Genomic DNA, 22,209 nt, shown 5'->3' with positions numbered 1-22,209 from the left:
GCTGGTAGGCGAGTTAGCCACATGGATGTAATCGGGTGACATGGTCTCACTGGGTCCGGAGGGCCTGTTACTGTGCTGTATCTCCAAAAAACATCAAGCTATGATGCAAACAGTCAGAATGGTCTCCACTGTACCTCAGTAGAAATGTGACAAACCAAATCTCCTCAGGCTCAATCATCCTCAAGTCCCCAAGCCTGCAACCTTGTGGTTTAGGTATGAGACTGCTTCTCTCTGAGTTAAGGCAGCATCTTTTAACGTGCATTGTGCACAGCGCAGTCACCTTCTCACCCAGGGAAATGCACAATCAATGTCAGATGGGTGGTGCAGAGAAGGCAGACTGATTCTTTGAAGATGTTAATCCTTGTGGCTTGACAAGTGGCAGAACTGAGCATTGAGATGAAATTCTCTGGCAGCCGTGCTACCTTTGAAGTATGTGGCATATTCAGCGAGGTACCCCATGGTGGTTTGTTCCATGAGGGTAAGCACTGCCATACCCAGCAGGAAGGTAAAACGTGAACATTTCAATATGAAGACTGGAAATTATAGAAGCTGTAATTTAAAATACGTTAGGCGTTCAGACAACTCCTGTCAGACACCTTCGCTGTAAATTATTCTTTGTGACTTCTTTCTTTTTTGAAGGTAAAAAATTATCTTTTTCACACCTACCCTAAAGACTCTGAGTTGCAAACCAAAACCAGACTGCACAAAAAGCTTTTCATCCTTCCACATTCTTATTCTGGCATCTCCTCCCTTCCTTTCCATTCCTGATGAAGGGTCTCTATTTGAAATGTCAAATGTTTACTCATTTCCATCGATGCCGTCTGACTTGTTGAGTTCCTCCAGCATTTTGTGTGTGTTGCTCTGCATATAGAAAAAAATCCTGTCTTCTCCCATGTATCTTCAACTCAAAATTATAAATTAGTGCTTCTCGTTCCTGAAATATCCACAATTAGGATCAGGATTAACACAGGGTTTCAGTGTGAAACATTGACAATTCCTTTACCTCTCCACAGATGCTGCCTGACTAGCTTAGTTCTTCCAGAAAGGGATTTGTGAAGAATTCTTTGAAAGTGCCATCACAGGTAGATAGGGTCATTACGAGAGCTCTTTGACGTCAGTCTTCATAAATCCGAGCATTGAGTACAGCAGTTGGTTTCAAAAGTTTCAGAGGTACACTTAATGTCAGAGAAATGTATACAATATACATCCTGAAATGCTTTTTCTTCACAACCATCCACAAAAACAGAGGAGTGCCCCCAAAGAATAAATGACAGTTAAATGTTAAAACCCCAAAGACCCCCAGCTTCCCTCCCTCCCATGGTAGAGACCGACGCAGTTTGTCACCAGTGGCGTTGCAAGAGTTGTCAGTCATCGTTGAATTCAGTGTAGGACTGACTTAGGGGCTCCAGAACCGAATTTTTCCTCACAGTTGATTTCCAAAACCTCCCCTATGAGTGGGGCAACAGAGGCTTGAGATCAGAGTTTTCCTCCTCCTTGATGAGCTGCCAACCGTGGCTGATGAGCACCATCTGCCTGAAACAACTGGTTTTAAGGCACTGGTTACCCGCATTTACTCTTTCTCCTGTCAGTAGAAACATGCCATCTGGGCTTGGTAGCTAAGCCAGAAGTGAAGGCCGGGAGCTAGACTTGGTTGTCAGAGGCTGTTGGGAGCCTTTAGCAGATACTGTGAGCGTATCCCCATTACCTGCCCTGGCTGTGACAACTTTAAAGAACTTAACCCACTCCTGAAGTTATTAAATCATCAAATTGATTATTGCCTTTGTAGCTGCACACAAAAAATTGCTCCTCTCCCGCTCATGAACACAACTTCATTATTCCAGTTTTTTTGCACTATTTAATTATTTTGTCGTTTATAGTAATTTTTATGTCTTTGCATTGTACAGCCCCCAAACACAAAAAAAATTCACAACATTTAAGTCAGTGATAATATACTACGGTGTGAGGATTTTCTAAAGATAATGATTAGGTTTATTTGTCACAAGTACAGGGAAACGTCGAGACATACAGTGAAATGCATTGTGTTGAATATGGAACAGAGACCGGTACAGTACAGGGACAGACCCTTCAGCACACAGTGTTGTGCCAAGCCAATTAAATCAGTAATCAAATGGCCAAATAAATGAATCCCTTCTGCCTACACAATGTCCATATGCTTCCATTCTCCTCACATTCTTGTGCCTATCTAAACATCTCTTCAAAGTCTCTAATGTATCTGCCTCTACCACCACCACCACCCCAGGCACCTTCCATTCTCAAAATTTGCCCCCACATCCCTTTTGAAATTACCCCCTCTCACCTTAAATGTATGCACTCCAGTTTTAGACATTTCAAACCTGGGAAGAAGATACTGTCTGCCTTTATATGCCTCTCTCAATCTTAAAGACCTCTATCAGATCTCCCCTCAGCTTCCACCGCTCCAGAGAAAACAACCCAAGTTTGTCCAGCCTCTTGTGATAGCACATGCCCTCTCATCCGGGCAGCAAACCGGGAAACCTCTTCTGCTCCCTCTCCAAATCTTGACAACGGGGGTGACCAGAACTGTATGCAATACTCCAGGTCTGGCCACGCGAGGGTTTTATGAAGATGCAATATAACTTCCTGACTGTTGATATCGACTAATAAGGGCAAGAATGCCAAATACCTTCTTAACCACCCTGTCAACCTGGGTAACCACCTGCAGGGGGCTAAGAATTTGGACCCCAACATCCCCCTACTAATTAACACTATTAGGGGTTCTTGCCCCAAACAGTGTACTGTCCCTTTGCACTTGAAATCAAATCAGCGAGAAATGTACGAGGGTAATCCCACAACCCACTAACCTGCACTGTAACTCTCTGGAATATGGGAGAGTAACAGGAGCACCCAGATGAAAACCACATGGTCATGGGGAAAATGTACAAACTCCTTACAGACAACAGTGAGAATTGAACCCTGATTGGTGACTGTGGCAATCTAAAGCGATTGTGCTAACCGCTATGCTACCACGCCGCCCTAGACTTACTGGACTTTAGAACCCTTTAGGATCCTTAGGGATTTGCAGTCAACATATTATTGCATGGAATAAACTAGTTAGAAGATATTCCTGATACCTTAGGAATTGCACGTGTGTGAAATGAGAACATGCTGAGTTGTAATATAACAAAATAAAGCATGGGAAATGTTAGGATATTAAATTGAAATGTTATAGGTTGTGGAATAATATATCAGGAAGTTGTAGCTGGAATATTTAGAAGTGCTCGGGAAAAATATGAAGAAAATTGTAACTGTTAGAAAGTTAGATCTGGAAGATTGTGAGGAGTAGACGACTTTGATGGGAAGTTTTGTCTGAAGAGATGCCGGAGGACCTGACAATATCCAAAGTTGTTCTGCTGTTTAAAAGAGGCTCTAAACAGAAATCAGGAAATTATAAACTGGTGAGTTTGACATCAGCTGTAGGAAAGTTATTGGAAGGTATTCTAAGGGACTGGATATATAAGTTATTTGAATAGACATATTCTGACTAAGGATAGCCAGTATTGCTTTGTGTGGTGGTAGGCCATGTACTAATCTTATCGAGTTTTGTGAGGAAGTTACCAGGAAAGTGGTGAAGGCAAGGCAGTGGATGTTGTCTACATGGATTTTAATAAGGCTTTTGACAAGATCCCGCATGGGCAGTTGGGCAAGAAGGTTCAGTTGCTCGGGATTCAGGATGAGGTAGTAAATTGGATTAGACGTTAGCTTTGTGGGAGAAGCCAGAGAGTGGTAGTAAAGGGTTGCCTCTGTCACTGGGGGCCTGTGACTAGTGGTGTGTTGCAGGGATCCATGCGGGATCCTTTGTTGTTTGTCATCTGTATCAGTGATCTAGATGATAATGAGTTAATTGGATCAACAAATTTGTGGATAAAACCAAGATTGGGCATGCAGTGGACGGTGAGGATGGGTGTCATGGCTTGGTGGGGATCTGCATTAGCGGGAAAAAATGGGCGGAAGATAGCAGATGGAATTTAATGCAGACAGGTGAAAGATTTTGCACTTTGGTAGGACCAACCAGGGTAGGTCTTAAACAGAGAATGGTAAGGCACCAAGGAGTGTGGCAAAACAAAGGGATATGGGAATACAGGTCCTTAATTTATTGCAACTGGCTTCACAGGCAGACGGAGTCATAAAGAAAGATTTTGTTACATTGGTCTTTATAAATCAAAGTATTGAGTACAAGACCTGGGAAGTTATGGTGAAGTTGCACAAGATGTTGGTGAGGCCTAATTTGGATTATTGTGTGTCATTTTGGTCAGCCACCCACAGGAAAGATGTAAACGGATGAAAGAGTGCAGAGAACATTTACATGGATGTTGCTGGGTCTGAAGGACATAAGTTGTAAGGAAAGATTGAATACGTTAAGACTTTATTCCTTGGAATGTAGAAGAAGTAAGGGAGATTTGATAGAGGTATACAAAATTATGAGGGGGTATAGATAGCGTAAATGCAAGCAGGCTTTTTCCACTGAGGTTGGGTGGGACAACAACCAGAGTTCATGGGTTAAGGGAGCAAGGTGAGAAGTTTAAGGGGAACATGATTTGAAACTTCTTCCATAAGACCATAAGATATAGGAGCAGAATTAGACCATTGAGCTCATCGAGTCTCCTCCGCCACTCTATCATGGCTGATCCTGGATCCCACTCAACCCCATACACCTTCCTTCTCACCATATCCTTTGGTGCCCTGACTGATTAGGAAACGATCAACTTCTGCCTAAATATACCCACAGACTTGGCCTCCACCGCAGTCTGTGGTAGAGCATTCCACAGATTCACTAGTCTCTGGTTAAAAAAAAAATCCTCCTTATCTCTGTTCGAAAAGGTTGCCCCTCAATTTTTGAGGCTGTGCCCTTTAATTCTGGATAGCCCCATCACAGGAAACATCCTCTCTACATCCACTTTATCTAGTCCTTTCAACATTCAGTAAGTTTCAATGAGATACCCCCAACATTCTTCTAAATTCCAGGCCCAAAGCTGCCAAATGCTCCTCATATGTTAACCATTTCTTTCTGAGATAGGGGGCCTAAAACTGTTGATAATATTCCTAGTGCGGCCTGACTAGTGTCTTACAAAGCCTCAGCATGATCTCCTTGGTTTTATGTTCTACTCCCCTTGAAAGAAATACTGAGATTGCATTTGCCTTCTTTACCACAGACTCAACCTGTAAATAAACCTTCTGGGAGTCTTGCATGAGGACTCCTAAGTCCCTCTGCACCTCTGATGTTTGAACCTTCTCCCCTTTTAGATAATAGTCTGCACTATTGTTCCTTTTACCAAAATACATTTCATACATTTCCCAACACTATTTTCCACATCGTACATTTCCCAACATTGTATTCCATGAGAGCGTTGAACGAGCTGCCAGCACGTTCCACGGGAGCTCGATTTCGACATTTAGGAGAAGTTTGGACAGGTACATGGATGGTAGCAGTATGGAGGGCTATGGTCCTGGTGCAAGTTGATGGTAGCAGGCAGTTTAAATGGTTTCAGCATGGACTAGATGGGCTGAAGGGCCAGTTCCTGTGCTGTACTTCTTTATGACTTTATGACTAAGAAGTAGGTTGCACCAAACAGACCAATAAGTTTGGAGAAACGGCGAATTAGAATCAGAATCAGGTTTATCATCACTGACATACTATACCTCCTCCCTGACGGCAGTACTGAGATGAGAGCACACCATGGCTGGTAGAGGTCCTTAATATTGGATGCTGCATTTCTCAGGCATCGCCTTTTGAAGATGTCCTCGATGGTGAGGAGGCTAGTGCCCATGATGGAGCTGGCTGAGTCCGTGACCACTACAACTTTTACCAGTCCTGTGCAGCGTCCCCTCCAGACCAGACAGTGATACAACCAGTTAGAGTGTACTTCATGGTTCAACCCTAGGAATTTGCTAGAGTCTTTGGGTCATACCAAGCCTTCTCTTACTCCCAATGAAATATAGCTCTCTGTGTGCCCTCTTCTCAATTGCATCAATATGTTAATATACATATATCAATATAAGGGAAATTTAGGGAGGGAATGTTGGAATTTATGACTTTACACTGCATGATTTGGTGCTATTAGATTATATTAGATTCAACTTTATTGTCATTGTGCTGAGTACAGATACAAAGCCAATGAAATACATTTAGTATCTGACCAGAAATGCAAAGAATAGTGTTATTTACAAAATAACTGTGAATAAAAAGTAAGGGCTTCAGCACACAAATATAAAAGTATTGAGTGTACAATATGGGTGTAATACTGCTTAGCGCTGTGATGTGAGGTTCAGCAGTGTCACAGCCTCAGGGAAGAAGCTCTTCCTGTGCCTGCTGGTGCGGGAGCGGAGGCTCCTGTAGCGCCTATCGGATGGGAGGAGAGTAAAAAGTCCATGGTTAGGGTGAGATGCATCCTTGATAATTCTTTTCACCCTGTCCAGGCAGCGTTTATGGTAGATGTTCTCAATGGTGGGCAATTGGGTGCCGATAATCTGCTGTAGTAGTGTTATTAAATTGGAGTGTACTCAAGAAGCTAGATCCTCTGTTGATTGAGGTCTACCATAAATATTGCATCCTAGCTGTCTATGCATGCCATGGCGTAAGGCATGAAGAGCAAGCTGATGCCCATGCAGCAAGCTCACCCTCTATATGCAGCTGGTGAATTGAAAGGAATGGCAGAGATTGATACAGTTTGCCATCAGTGGCCTCACAGGAGTTGCCAGTCAGCACTGAACTCAGCGTAAGACTGCGTTAGGCACTCGAGCACTGAATTTTTCCTCAGGGTTTACTCCCAGCCTTTTCTGTAAGAGGGTATGTCAGCAAAGCAGCGGAGGTTTGGTATCAGAGTTTTCCTTCTCCTACATGAGCTGCCAACCATGGGTAACATGCTCCATCTGCCCAAGCAACTGGCTTTAAGCTATCAGTAACCCTCCTTTGCCCCTTTCCCTGTCAGTAGAAATGGTTCCGCTGGGCCCAGTAGCTAAGCCACATGTGAAGGCCAGGAGCTGGACTTGATTGTCAGAGGCTATTTGAGGTGCATGCCATTAGGAGCATTTAATAGGCAGTGGGAGCTTGTCCCCACTCTCGCCTCCTGGCTACAACAATATTAAGGAAACTTAAGATAGGGGAAGAACAGATATCTTAAGAGATCAGGAAAGGAAAGGAGGTGGGCATGGTTAATAAGAACCTGAAGGCTGAGTCTTTGTTTCTCTGGGATCTGTTGCGTGTTAGTGACCACGTGATGACAGGTTTGACCAAGGACACCAACAGAAGAATCTTCAATGCTGTCAAGTTCAGGTTGAAAGATTATTTTTACTTGTCCCATAGTACAAAGAAACACTGTAACGTACAGTGAAATGTGTTGCTTCCATCTGTCTATGTACTGGCAGCAGACCATAAGTGAAGCCCCACTTATGGTGCCAACATAGCACGCCTACAACTCACTCATCCTAACCTGTACACTTTATTTTCAATCGTGATCGTGATTATTTTCGTGAACAGAAACACTGCGGATTCAGAGCTCCGCCGCCGGGTCCTAATGCCCACCTCACTGAGACAGGTTAAATAAGGTCCGGGGTTCCGCTGGGTCCTAAAGTCCACCAGATTGAACCAGGTTGAATCAGGGACTTGAGCATCCCCGTTTTTGGGTGTCCGCGAGGGGTCCCGGAACCAATCCCTCGCGGATAAGGAGGGCCGACTGTACATCTTTGGAATGTGGGAGGAAACTAGAGCACCTGGAGGAAACGCATATAGTTACGGCGAGAGCGTACAAACTCCTTGTGTTTAGTAAGTGTGGGAAGAGGGCAAGTAGAGATAAAGAGATTGTTTAAAAAGTTGATTAACCTTGTCATACGTACATCAGAACTTGCAGTGTAAAGCATTGCAACACACACATAGAATGCTGGAGGAACTCAGCAGGCCAGGCAGCATCTATGGAGAAAAGTACAGTCAACGTTGCGGGCCAAGACCCTTCTGCAAGACTGGAGAAAAAAAGATGAGGAGTAGATTTAAAAGGTGGGAGAGGGGAGAGAGAAACACAACGACCGTTTTGCCAAGCACCTACACTCCATCCGTCAGAAAATGTGGGACGTCCCAGTGGCCACCCATTCTAATTCCACTTCCCATTCCAATTCCAGTATGTTAATCCATGGCCCCCTATACTGTTGTGATGAGGCCACACTCAGGTTGAAGGAACAAAACCTTATATTCCATCTGAAGTCTCCAGCCTGATGGCGTGAGCATCGATTTCTCGAACTTCTGGAAATGGCCCTCCCGCCGGCTCCTTCACCATTCCCCATCCCCCTTTTCCCTCTCTCACCTTGTCTTCTTGCCCGCCTGAAGCACCTTCAATTACTCCAAAAGACTGAGGTTTGGTAAAATACTGAAAGGCTTTTATTCGCTGTACAATACGACCTCCACAGTGAGTGTCTGCCCCCGGACTGAGGAGGAGGGGCAAGGCGAACACCTTTATACAGGACTCTGTGGGAGGAGCCACAGGGGCAGTCAGAGGAGCCACAGGGGCAGTCAGCAGAAGTGTGTGTCCAGACAGGTAACCGAGTTACAACATATATACATGGTTTACCACACCACCCATCGCCTCCCTCTGGTGCTCCTCCCCCCTTTCTTCCATGGCCTCTGTCCTCTCCTATCAGACTCCCCCTTCTCCAGCCCTGTATTTCTTTCACCAATCAACTTCCCAGCTCTTTACTTCATCCCTCCCCCTTCAGGTTTCACCTATCATCGTGTGAATCTCTCTCCTCTCCTCCACTTTAAAAATCTACTCCTCAGCTTTTTTTCTCCAACCCTGTCGAATGGTCTCTGCCCGAAATGTCAACTGTACATTTTCCCATAGATGCTGCCTGGCCTGCTGAGTTCCTCCGGCATTTTGTGTGTGTGTGTTGCTCAGATTTCCAGCATCTACAGATTTTCTCTTGTTAGTGGAAAGTATTGTTTGTGTTAATGACCAATACAGTCAAGGGTTTTGCTGGGGGCAGACCACAGGTGTCACCAGGCTTCCGCCGCCAACATAGCACGTCCACAGTTTACTATCCTGTATATCTTTGGAATCTGGGACCACCTGGAATAAACCTCGGCCACAGGGAGAACAAATAAGCCCCTTACAGACAGCGTTGGGAATTGAACGCAGATCGCTGATTCTGTAAAACGTTGCACTAACCGCTATGTTAATGTGCCGCCGGGACAGAGGGAAGATAAAGGAGACTAAAGCTCACTGTTAAGAAGTTTATTCTGGATAAGATCATTTGAAACTATGGAGCTAGAATATTAGGAAGCGTGGGAAAGTGAGTTGGTTACAAAGGAATTTTAGGGAGTCTGGGTAGAGGTCAATTCGCTCAGTTGGTCATGTTTTTTTTGCGTCGCACCGAAGCGTTCTGGGCTCAAGACTTGAAGTGATACATCTGATACAAACTGGCATGTCAGTGCAGGGAGTCTTTCAGATCCAGTATGAAAATTTATTGGGCTGGAGGGTAAATATACTCCCGTCCCTTCACAAGAAGAACTGGTGCCTGGCCGTGATTTACCCTCAAGGAATTCTGCCAAAAGCCAATGAATTGAGCATTCAAATCCTGATTGCTTCTGGAACCTTGCTGTGTGCAAACAAAGACGGCACTTCACAAAAATAGTTTGCTGGCTGTGAAGCACTTTGGAACAGTCTTGGATGTGAAAAGCACTGTATGCGAGCAAGTTTTGTTTTAATGGCACATTCACCCATCCCTCTGTGTGTCTTCAAATGCCTGTGTAGGTGTGCATCTGTTTATCCATGTTGTACATTTGTATAAACATCACCCATCCTTCTACCTCCATTTGTCTCTTTATTTACGTATGTTGTCAATATGTATCTCAGCCAGCATATCCATTTCTTTCCTATTACATTTGTCTGTGTGCGTGCGCAGAGAAATAGAAAAAAACCCTTCAGTTCGACGTTCTTTCAGCAGGACAGACATCAACCTGAAATGTTTCTCCTTCTCTCTTTAAACTACTGCCTGACTTTTTTTTGCTTGTAATTTATGTTTAATATTAATAATAGTCGAGTCTGCTCTGCCAATTCATCATGGCTGATCCATTTCCCTCTGAGCTCTAATCTTCTGCCTGAACCCCAGAACCCTTCATGCCCTGACAATCAAGAACCTATCAACATCTGCCTTAAATATACCCAATAACTTGGACTCCACAGCCAACTGTGGCAATGAATTTTACATTTTCACCACTTTCTGGCTGAAGAAATTGCTCCTCATCTCCGTCCCAAATGGAGTTTCCACTCTATTGTGAGACTCTGTCCTCCAGTTCTAGACTCCCCCACCATAGGAAACATCCTCTCCACACCTATGCCATCGAAGTCCTTCAGCACTTAATAGGTTTCCCTGGGATCTCCTGCTCATTCTTTCGAATTCCAGTGAGTACAGGCCCAGAGCCACCATGTGCTCCTCATATGATTAGCCTTTCAATCCTGAAATCATGTTCCTCAACCTCCTTTGAACCCTCTCTAATGACTGCAGATCCTTTCTTAGATCAGGGGCCCAAACCTGCTCACAATACTCCAAATGAGGCCTCACCAGCGCTTTATAAAATTTCAACATTACATCCTTACTTTTATATTCCAGTCCTCTTGAAATTAATGCAAACATTACATTTGTCTTCCTCACCACAGACTACACCTGCAAATTAGCTTTTAGAGAATCCTGCATGAGGACTCCCAGGCCTCTTTGCAGAGGGTGGTGAATCTGTGGAATTCATTGCCACAGGCGGCTGTGCAGGCCAGGTCATTGCATACACTTAAAGCTGATGTTAATGGGCTTTGATTAGTCAAGGCATCAAAGGTTATGGGGGGAAGGCAGGAGAATGGGATTGTGAGAGGAATCAACCAGACATGATCGATTTGATTTGATGCTAATGAAACATTCAATGTACATTTGGCAGGTAAAGCCACATAGACTGAACATTTCATCCCTTTCTCGGCATCTCCAGTGCTTTATTTTTGTTGTATGTATGTCAAGAGCCTAATCACTGCCTTTGACTCTTTTCTGGTGTGGCTTCCCTGTAGTTCATTAAATTATTATATACCACAGGAGGCCATTTGGCACACTGAGTCCAGAATTCCTTGCTGTGAGATCAATCCATTGGTCCCTTCCAGCATCAGATTCAGTATTTATTATAACCGGCGTGTCACGTGTTGTCTTGCGGCACAGGTACAATGCGAAGACATAAAAATTCACAAATTACAAAATTAAGTAACTAGTGCAAAATAAAAACAAGCAGTGAGGTAGAGTTACGGGTTCCTGACTTGTCCAGAAAGCTGATGGCGGAGAAGGAGCTGTTCTGGAATCATTGCGTTTGGGTCTTCGGACCTGATGGTAGTAATGAGAAGTGAGCACGATCCAAATGGTTCTTGGTGAAGGGTGCCACCTCCTTAAGGCATCATGTCTTGAAGGTGTCCTAAATGGTGAGGCAGGTGGTGGCTGTATCCATAATCTTCTGCACCCTGTTGTAATCCTGTTCACTGCAAGCTCTATACCAGACGGTTTGCAACCAGTCAGAACGCTGTCCACCGGACACCTATAGAAATTTGCAAGCATCTTTGATGACACTCCAAATCCCTCAAACTCCGGATGCAGTACAGCCACTGCCGTGCTCTTTTCATTATTGTTGGGCCCAGAGAAGTCAGATATTCAGAGAAGTTGATACCCAGGAACTTGAAGCTGATTTTCCTTTCCACCTCTGATTCATCAATGAGGAGTGGTGTATTCTCTCCAGACTTCCCCTTCCTGAAATCCACAATTCCTTCCTCCAACTGACACTGAGTGCAAGGCTGTTGTCATGTCCCTACTTACCCAGATAATCTCTCTCACTCCTATACTTCTGTCAAAATCTGAGATTCTACCAACAGCAGTGGTGTCAACTCTTTCTGAATAGGCCTGCAACTATTTAAAAAGTATTCGGGTATCTATCCAGAAAGATTGAATCATCTTTCACCACCCCTCTGCTCCCCATCCCCAGCAGGCTAGTATGGTAAGAGGACGATGGTTTGCTCTGTTAGAAGCAAGGATAGACTGAATGGGCCCAATGTCCATGATTCTGTAAGGTGGATGGAGTTCAACTGAAGATAAGACATGTTTTGATTCAGTGGGAGCTACTGTGGGTTAGGCAGGTGGAAAGAATATGTGGTGTTAAACAGATGGTTATATTTGATCTTGGAGGAGGTTAAAAGATTGGCACCTCATTGTACTGAGCTGTACAGCTCTATGTTGTATGTTCCATGTTCTATATGCCCCAGCTCGCTCACCTTATCCTAATAAGATGCTCTCCAAACTTGATAGGGGTCTATAAGGTGATGAGAAGCAGAGTTAGAATGGACAGTCGGTGCTTTGTCTTTTACCCAGGATGGCAACAGCTAATAAGGAAAGCATAATTTTAAGGTGATTGGAGGAATCTATAGGGGGGATGATAGGTGGGATGTCAGGGGTAAGTTTTTTTGCACAGACTGTGGTGGGTGTGTGGGACGCACTGCCAGGGGAGGTGGTAGAGGCAGATACATTAGGGATATTTAAGAGACTCTTGGATAGGCATGTGGACGAAAGAAAAATGGAGGACTATGTGGGAGGGAAGGGTTAGATTTGTCTTGGGTTAGGTTAAATTGTTGGTGCAACGTCATGGGCTGCAGGGCATGTAGTGTGCTCTCGTGTTCTTGCTGCATATTCTATATAGCGCACCCTGGCTTTAACTGTGTTCTCATCTCCTCTTCAGTCTTACAGGACGGAGGGCACCAAGCACCCATGTCACCCCCGCCTTACCCAGTGCAAGAGGCTTCGGTGAATGGCACGTCACAAGGCTACTCGATGCCAATGCACCCTGCTGCCATGGCAGCCGGCACTGAGGGCTTCATCCAGGAGACTCAGTTCAGCAGCAGTGTGCCCCAGGGATACGCCGTGCCTGTAAACCATCCCGCTGGGCCCATGGGCTTGGCGGGCTACGGGCCCCAAGGTTACGCTGTGCAGTACCAGCCCTGCGCGGGGGCCTATGTGCCAGTCTACCCTATGGCAAATGTGAGTAAGGCTCTTGCATAAAAGGGTAACGTGCTGGGGTAAGGGAAGTGTATGGCATTATCTCTCACAAGGCATCCTTCAAATGCTGGAAACCATGAACGTCACACAGAGTTTTCCAGACCGCAGCAGATCAGGCAGCATCTGTCAAGAGGAATAAACAGTCAATGCTTTGAGCTGGGAACCTTCATCGGGCACTGGAAAGGAGGGGGAACGAAGCCAGATTGGTGGAAGGGGAAGCGGTACAAGCTGGAAGGTGATAGGAGGCACTTGGTGAGGGGGATGTTTTGTGGGGGGAAAGGGGAGGCATAAAGTAAGAAACTTGGAGAAGATCATTGGAAGAGGAGAAGGGCTGAATAAGAAGGAGTCGATAGGAGTGGACCATGGGAGAAAGGGAAGGAGGAAGAGGAGGAGAACCAGAGAGAGGTGATAGGCAAGTGAGGAGAAAGAAAAAAGTGAGAGGGGAAGCAGAGTGGGAAATGGAAATAGAGAGAAGGGGGAGGGGAAGAAATTACTTGAAGTTCGAGAAATCACCAGAATAGGAAATGTAAAAAGAGAGAAGGGGGGACCAGAATGGGGATTCGCCTTCCATGGTAACATCTCTCTGGTTTCCCTCGAGAACACAACAACTAGGAGCAGGAGTAGACCAGCAGACCCACTGAGCCTGCTCCACCTTTCAATAAGATCATGGCTGATCTGACCATGGGCTCATCTCCACCTACCTGCCTTTTCCCCATAACCCTTAATTCCCCTATCCAACCTTGTCTTAAATATATTTACTGAAGTAGCCTCCACTGCTTCATTGGGCAGAGAATTCCACAGATTCACCACTCTTTGGGAAAAGCAGTTCCTCCTCACCTTCATCATAAATTTACTCCCCCGAATCTTGAGGCTATGTCCCCTAGTTCTAGTCTCACCTACCAGTGGAAACAACTTTCCTGCCTCTGTCTTACCTATCCCTTTCATAATTTTAAATGTTTCTGTAAGATCTCTTCTCATTCTTCTGAATTCCAGTGAGTACAGACCCAGGCGACTCAATCTTTCCTCAAAGTCTAACCCCCTCATCTCTGGAATCAACCTGGTGAAACTTCTCTTCACTGCCTCCAAAGCCAGTATCTCTGTCCTCAAGTAAGGACACCAGAACTGCATGTGGTACTTCAGGTGTGGCCTCACCAGTACCCTGTACAGTTGTAGCATAACCTCCCTGTTCTTAAATTCTTCAATCCTCGAATGCTCTTTAATCCCTCTAGCAATGGCCAACATTCCATTTGCCTTCTTGATAGCCTGTTGCACACCTGCAAACCAACCTTTTGTGATTCATGCACTAGCATTCCCAAATTCTTCTGCACAGCAGCACGCTGCAATCTTTTACTATTTAAATAATAATCTAATCTTCCATTTTTCCTTCCAAAGTGGATGACCTTGCATTTACCAACATTATACTCCATCTTCCAGACCCTTGCTCACTCACTTAACCTATCTTAACTTAGCTCCTGCTCTTATTTCTTATGTTCTTATCTATATCTCTCTGTAGACTCTCCATATCCTCCACACAATTTGCTTTTCCTCTCAATTTAGCGTCATCTGCAAACTTTAGATACATCACACTCATTCACGTCTTCCAGATAGTAACTTAGATACACTATACTCATTTCCCATTTCCTCTGTGGTCCAGTGTCCTCAATATTACTTCTTCTTCACCCCTTTACTTCTTCCAACTATCATCGCCCAGCTTTGTACTGCCTCTCCTCCCTTCCCCACTCATTCACCTCCCCACCCTCTTCACCTGGTCTCTCCTCCAGCATTCTGTGTGTGCTGCATTTTCGCTATTGGTTTCTGTTGTGCCATCGAAGTCTTCACAACTTCTTGTGGGAATACCAAGTGGGAGGAAGGAATGGTAGGTTGACCAATGGTCTCACGGGCCACGGTTGACCATAAAGCGAATTGAGGTGTTGTGAGTAGAAAAGAGGGTGATAGTTAGCAGTAGCATAACATTAATCTGTCAGTCACCTACCTACAGAAAAGATGTCAACAAGATTGAAGGAAGACAAAGGAAATTTACAAGGATGTTGCCAAGACATGAGGACCTAAGTTATAGGGAAAGGTTGAATAAGTTAGAACTTATCCCCTGGAGTTCAGGAGAGATTTATAAAGGGTATAGATAAGATAAATGCAAGATGAGGTTGGGGACCAGAATTAGAGGTCAAAGGATAAGGATGAAAGGTGAAATGTTTAAGAGGGAACTGGGTGGAAACTTCTTCACTCAGAGGATGGCATGAGTGTGGAATGACCTGCCCGTGGAAGTGGTGGATGCGGATTTGATTAAGAGGATATGGATATAGATGGGAAGGGTATGGAGGGTTATGATCCAGGTGTTGGTCAATGGGACTAGGCAGAATAACAGTTCAGCATGGAGCAGATGGGCTGAATGGCCTGTTTCTCTGCTGTAGCTCTCTGTGACTCAATGATTCTATGCACAGATAAATACACAATTAGTGGGAGAGAGTGTATGCATTTTGGACCTCCTATTGAGAGAACAATCTGATCTACATCCTCATTGGGGGAGAGAAGCAGGAAACTTGGGATTTACGTCCATAGAGTAGTTAAAGGAAATCTGTACCTGTTGATGATCCCGAATCTCATTTACTCTGTAAGACATAGTCAGAGTCAGACTTTATTGATCCCGGGGGAAATTGGTTTTCATTACTGTTGCACCATAAATAATAAATAGTAATATGTAAATTATGCCAGTAAATTATGAAATAAGTCCAGGACCAGCCTATTGGCTCAGGGTGTCTGACCCTCCAAGACAGGAGTTGTAAAGTTTGATGGCCACAGGCAGGAATGACTTCCTATGACGCTCTGTGCTGCATCTCGGTGGAATGAGTCTCTGGCTGAATGTACTCCTGTGCCCAACCAGTACATTATGTAGTGGATGGGAGACATTGACCAAGATGGCATGCAACTTGGACAGCATCCTCTTTTCAGACACCAGGAAGAGTGGGGCCAGGAACTTTGCTGCTTGCTACATCCGAGGCTGACGCACTTCATTAACAATCTGAACCTGTTGTCTGTCCCTCAGAACGTGGGGCCGTATCTCCCCGGAAACAACGGGCTGACATCGGGCGCGCAGCAGGTGCCTCCTTCGGTCGGGATGATGAGCAACCCACCACGGCCTCCTCATGACTACCTTCCCATCGCAGTGTTGACCACGGTCTGCTGTTTCTGGCCAACCGGGATATTTGCCATATTCAAGGCTGTACAGGTGAGTGTCCGCCCGGGCTTGCAGACTACTCTGGCGTGGAGCTCCTCACAACCTGCCCACAAATATTCCTTCAGTATGTATGTATTTATTGACAAATTTAGAGATAGCGCGTGGAACAGGCCCTTCGGCCCAACGAGCTGCACCACCCAGCAACCCTAGCCAATCACAGGACAATAACTGGGTACAAATGCAGACAGAGCAAAGAGATAAATTGTACCACAGAGGCAAAATTCAAGTGGCAAAGAATGCAGGGCTGAAGCTCTGTATTTAAATGTGCGTAGCATTCGGTATAAAGTGGACAAACTTGTGGCACAATTAGAGATTGGCTGGTATGACATTGTGGGTGTCACTGTGTTGTGGCTGAAGGAACGCCATAGTTAGGAGCTGAACATCAAATAATATACTTTGTGTCGAAAGGACAGGCAAGAAGACATAGGCGGTTGTGCGGCTCTGTTGGTAAGAGATGGAATTATGTCTTTAGAAAGAGGTGATATAGGGTCAGGAAATGCTGAATCTTTGTGGGTGGAGTTAAGAAATTGCAAAGGTTAGAAAACCATTATGGGAATCATATATAGGCCTCCAACTAGTAGCCAAGATATGGGGTTGAGATTGCAAAAGGAGATGGAAAAGTCATGTGATAAAGGTAATGACACAATTGTAATGGAGGACTTCAATATGCAAGGGGATTGGGAAAATCAGGTTGGTTATGGATCACAAGAGAGGAAGTCTGTTGAATGCCTACGGGGTCCTTTTTAGAGCAGCTTGTGCTTCAGCCTACTTGGGGAAAGGCTTTCTTAGATTGGGTGTTGTGTAATAATCCAGATCTTATTATGGAGCTTAATGTAAAGGAACTCTTAGGAGACAGTGATCATAATATGATTGAATTCATACTGCAATTTGAGAGGGAGAAGCATAGCTCACATGTTTCGGTATTGTAATGTAATAAAGGAAAATACAGAGACATGAGAGAGGAACTTGCCCAGGTGGATTGGAGGAGGATACGGGCGGGGATGACAGCAGAGCAGAGATGGCTGAAGTTACTTGGTATAGTTCACAAGGCACAGAATTGATATGTCCCACAGAGGAAGAAGCTCTCAAATGGCAGGGGAAGAGAACAAGGGCTAACAAAGTAAGTTAAGGACTGTATAATAGCCAGGGAAAGGGCATATAAGGTAGCAAAAGTAATTGGAATGTTGGATGATTGGGAAGCTTTTAAAATCCAACAAAAGGCAACTAAAAAAGCTATAAGGGAAAAGATGAAATATGAGGGAAGACTAGCCAGTAAAATAAAGTTGGATACAAAAAGCTTTTTCAATTATATAAAGAGTAAAAGGGAGATAAGACTTGATATTGGACCACTGGATAATGATGCTGGTGAGGTAGTAATGGGGGACAAAGAAATGGCAGATGAATTTAACAGATACTTTGTACCTGTCTTCACTGTGGAAGACACAAGCAGTGTGCCAGAGGTCTGTGAGGGTCAGGGAGTGGGAGTGAGTGCCATTGCTATTACAAAGGTAAAAGTGCCGGGCAAACGCAAAGGACTTAATGTGGATAAGTTATCTGGACCAGATGGTTTACATCCCAGAGTCCCGAGAGAGGTTGTTGAAGAGATAACGGGTGCATTGGTCATGATCTTTCAAGAATCTCCTGATTCTGGCATGGTCCCAGAGTACTGGAACATAAATGTCACTCCACTCTTTAGGAAGGGAGGATGGCAAAAGAAAGGAAATCATAGGCTAGTTAGCCTAAACTCGGTAGTTGGGAAAGTGTTGGAGTCATTATTAAGGATAAGGTTTCAGGGTACTTGGAGACTAATGATAAAATAAGTCGAAGTCAGCATGGTTTCTGCATAGGAAAATCTTGCCTGACAAATCTATTTTGAGTTTTTTGTGCAAGTAACAAGCAAGGTGGACAAAAGAGAGGCAGTGAATGTCACTTACTTGGATTTTCAGAAGACGTTTGATAAAGTGCCACACATGAGGTTATTTAACACGATAAAATCTCATGGCATTACAGGAAAGATATGGGCATGGATAGCACAATGGCTGGCAGGCAGGAGGCAGAGAGTGGGAATAAAAGGGGCCTTTTCAGGTTGGCTGCCAGCGACTAGTGCTGTTCCTCAGGGGTCAGTATTAGGACCACTACTTTTCACATTGTTTGTCACTGATTTAGATAAATGAATTAATGGCTCTGTGGCAAAGTTTGTAGATGATATGAAGATCGGTGGAAGGTAGTGTTGAGGAAGCAATGCGATTGCAGCAGGACGTAGACAAATTGGAAGAATGGGCAAAAAAGTATCAGATGGGAAATGTATGCTAATGCATTTTGGTGAAAGGAAAAATAGTGGGGACTATTATCTAAATGGGGAGGAGGTTCAAACATCAAAGGTACAGAAGGACTTAGGAGTTCTTGTGCAAGACTCCCAGAAGGTTAGTTTACAGGATGAATCTGCGGTAAAGAAGGTAAATGCAATGTTGGCATTTATTTCAAGGGGAATTGAACATAAAAACAAGGAGATAATGCTAAGCCTTTATAAGACACTGGTCAGGCTTCACTTGGAGTATTGTCAACTGTTTTGGGTCTTATATCTCAGAAAGGATTTGTTGTCATTGGAGAGGGTCCAGAGGAGGTTCACGAGGATTATTCTGGGAATGAAGGGGTTAATATATGAGGAGAGTTTGGCAGCTTTGAGCCTGTACTCACTGGAAATTAGAGGAATGCTTGGGGATCTCATTGAAACCTACCAAGTGTTGAAAGGACTAGATCAGGTGGATATGGAAAGGATGTTTCCTATGGTAGGGGTGCCTAGAACTAAAGGGCACAGCCTGAAAATTGAGGGGCGATTGTTTAAAACAGAGGTAAGGAGGATTTTTTTTTTAGCGGGAGAAAATGCTCTGCCACAGTCTGTGGTGGAGGCAAAGTGCATGCATAAATTTAAGGTGAAAGTTGATTGTTTCCTGATCGGTCAGGGCATCAATGGATATGGCAGGAAGACAGGTGTACGGGGTTGAGTTGGATCCAGGATCAGCCATAGTGGAATGGCAGTGCAGACTTGATCGGCTGAATGGCCTAATTCTGCTCCTATGTCTCATGGCCTTATGGACGGTTCCCACGTGACCAATTTACCAACTAACTGGCACATCTTTGTAATGTGGGAGGAAGCCAGAGCACCCAGATGAAACCAACCAGTTTCACAGTGAATTTCACAACCTCCTTCCAAGTGACGTTCAAACTGACCTTCAAACTGAGACAGCCCAAGTTGTACTAGCACCGCGCTAACCACTACCTTACTATGGTGCCCACCCTCTCCCAATAAAATGAATAAAGCTGATCCCTCACAACTCCACTGAACCTGGTTCAGTCCTGGTCAGACCACAGTGGGCGCATTGTGGTCACCTCATTGTGGGAAGATCATGAGAGCTTTAGAGAGGCCACAGAGGAGATTTACTAGGATTTGAGAGCATGTCCCATGAGGATAGGTTGATCTATCTAGGGCGTTTCTCTTTGGAGAGAAGGAGGATGAGAGGTGATTTGGTTGAGGTGTACACGATGATAGATGGAGTGGACAGCAGAGATTATAAAAATGAGTGACAATAGCTAATATGAGGTAACATAATTTCAAGGTGATTGGAGGAATGTATAGATACAATGCCAGGGGTAGTTTTTTTTTAGCAGAGTGGTAGGTGTATACTGCCAGGTATGGTGGTAGAGGTAGATACATCAGGGGTCTTTAAGAGATAGGCACATGGGTGAAAGAGAAATGGAGGAGTATGTGAGTGGGAAGGTTAGAGTGATCTTGGAATAAGATAGAAGAGTTGGCACAACACCACGGGCTGAAGGACCTGTACTGTGCTCTATTGTAATATGTTTTATGTTCTGATCTTCAGTACTGTCTATGTGGAGTTTGCGTGCTCTCTTCGTGACCATAGGGTGGGCTGGGGTTCTTCAGGAAGCTTGTTTCCTCCGAACACCCATCCACTATACATTCAATGCAGGTGGCTGATGGAATTGGTGGAATGTGAAGAGAATGGGCTATAGGGGAGATTCGAGCGTGAATGGAATTGATCTAAGGGTCGGCATTGACTCGCTGGGCTGGACAGCCTTTTCCTATTTCATAAAGGAATTTATAGTGAAAATCCCGTCACGGGTAGACAGGGTGTTGAAGAAGACATTTGGCATGCTGGCCTTCGTCAGTCAGGGCGTTGAGCATTAGCAGTTGGGGCATTGTGTGTCATTTGGACAAGACATTGTCGAGGCCGCACTTTGATTGTTGTGCAAGGGGTGCCCCCCACACCCCTGTTATCAGAAAGAAAGATGTCAATATGCTGGAAGTAATGCAAAGAAGGCTTACAAGAATATTCTCGGGACTCGAGGCCCAGAGTTATAGAGAGAAGTTAGGGAGGCTGAGAATTTATTTCTTGGTGCCTAGGGGACTGAGGGGTGACCTTACAACGGTGCACAGATAAGGTCTTTATTACAATGAAGGAGAACAAAGAACTAAAGGGCATTAGATTAAAATAAGAGGGGGAGGGACTCGAGGTGGTAATCTCTTCACACAGAAGGTGGTCCGTATATGGAGTGAGCTGCCAGGGGAAGCTGAGGCAGGTAGAAACGACTGTTAGTCATGCTCATGGATAGGAAAGGTTTAGAGGGAAGTGGGGGCGGGGGCGGGGGCGGGGGGGTGTGGGGGAGGGGGGTGGAACTAGCTCAGATGGACATCTTGATCGGCATGGTCCAGTTGGGCCGAGAGCTGCATGATTCGATGTCAATGATACACTACATTTATTAGGCAAATGGACGAAGGAAAAATGGACAAAGATGCGGGAGGGAAAGGTTGGGTTGTTTTGGAGAACAAGTTCAAGTTGATTGTCTGTAAATATGTACAGCCGAACGAAACAATGCTCCTCCGGACCACGGTGCACCCACACACAAAAAAAAATCACACACAGCATATAAACCAAAATACCACCATGAATACGTTAATGAAATAGAATTCGAAATGCATGCGGTGCGCGGCACGGCTAAACAGTGAGTTGTAAGGTGGTTATAAGGTCGGCTCAACATCCTGGGTGGAATAGCCACTGTGCTGTGCTGCTGTCTGTTCTATAAAATGTGGAAGGTAACTAACGCCCTCTGTTTCTCCGGAGAACAGGTGCGGACCGCCATCGCGCGGGGGGACATGGTGTCGGCGGAGATCGCTTCCCGCGAAGCCCGGAACTTCTCCTTCATCAGCCTGGCGGTGGGCATCGCCTCCATGGTTCTGTGCGCCATCCTGACCGTGGTGGTGGTCATCGCAGCTCAGCACCACGACGAGGAGTGGGACCCTTAGCGCGGCTTCCCGCCGCCCTCCGACTTCTCCGCGCCCCCGCACCCGGGCGCCGCTGCGCAGGAATTCCTTGACAAAACTTCACCGCACCACTCTCCCTCCCCACCCTCCCTCTCTCCCCCTCACTCCCTCCCACCGGTTCCAGAGCCCATCTCACTCCTGGTCTGTATGTAACCAACCATCCGCGCGACAAACAGCTCATCGGTCTTGCCAAAAAAATATCAGCCATCTATTTAACTCGGCTGGCTACAGAGACAGGATGGAAAACTTGTTTCCCCTCTGTCCTCACGTGTTTAGTTTAAATGCAGACAGATACTATAAACCCCAAAACTACTGGCTCAAGGGCGGGAGGGTGGGGGGAGCGAACGTGGGTGGAGGGGTGGCGATGTGGCTACGGAGAGAGACGGCCTTTGGCCTTTGGGTGGGTCGGGGATTGGTGGTTCGGGGTGGGGGGATAGTTGCTTTTTGGCAAACTCAGAAGCCTGTTCATTGGTGATGGGACCTATCCGTACGACAGGATAATTTGGAAGCCTTCAGGAGGGAAACC

General features: G+C 45.3%; 1 protein-coding gene across 1 annotated transcript in view; it reads left to right on the top strand.

Annotated features, from left to right (window-relative positions):
* Positions 1-21,995, top strand: part of LOC140197447 (proline-rich transmembrane protein 1-like) — an 87,405-nt gene extending 65,410 nt beyond the window's left edge. Inside the window, exons 2-4 of the mRNA XM_072257408.1 lie at positions 12,773-13,071; positions 16,151-16,333; positions 21,489-21,995. Coding sequence (XP_072113509.1) covers positions 12,773-13,071; positions 16,151-16,333; positions 21,489-21,665 — 659 coding nt within the window. The 3' untranslated portion in view covers positions 21,666-21,995. The remainder of the gene's footprint in view (positions 1-12,772; positions 13,072-16,150; positions 16,334-21,488) is intronic.
* Positions 21,996-22,209: the final 214 nt, after the last annotated feature.

The sequence above is a fragment of the Mobula birostris genome, chromosome 5, assembly GCF_030028105.1.
Source record: "Mobula birostris isolate sMobBir1 chromosome 5, sMobBir1.hap1, whole genome shotgun sequence".
NCBI lineage: Eukaryota > Metazoa > Chordata > Chondrichthyes > Myliobatiformes > Myliobatidae > Mobula > Mobula birostris.
Note: the sequence above shows the minus strand (reverse complement) of the source record. Positions and strands in the feature narration are given on the sequence as shown.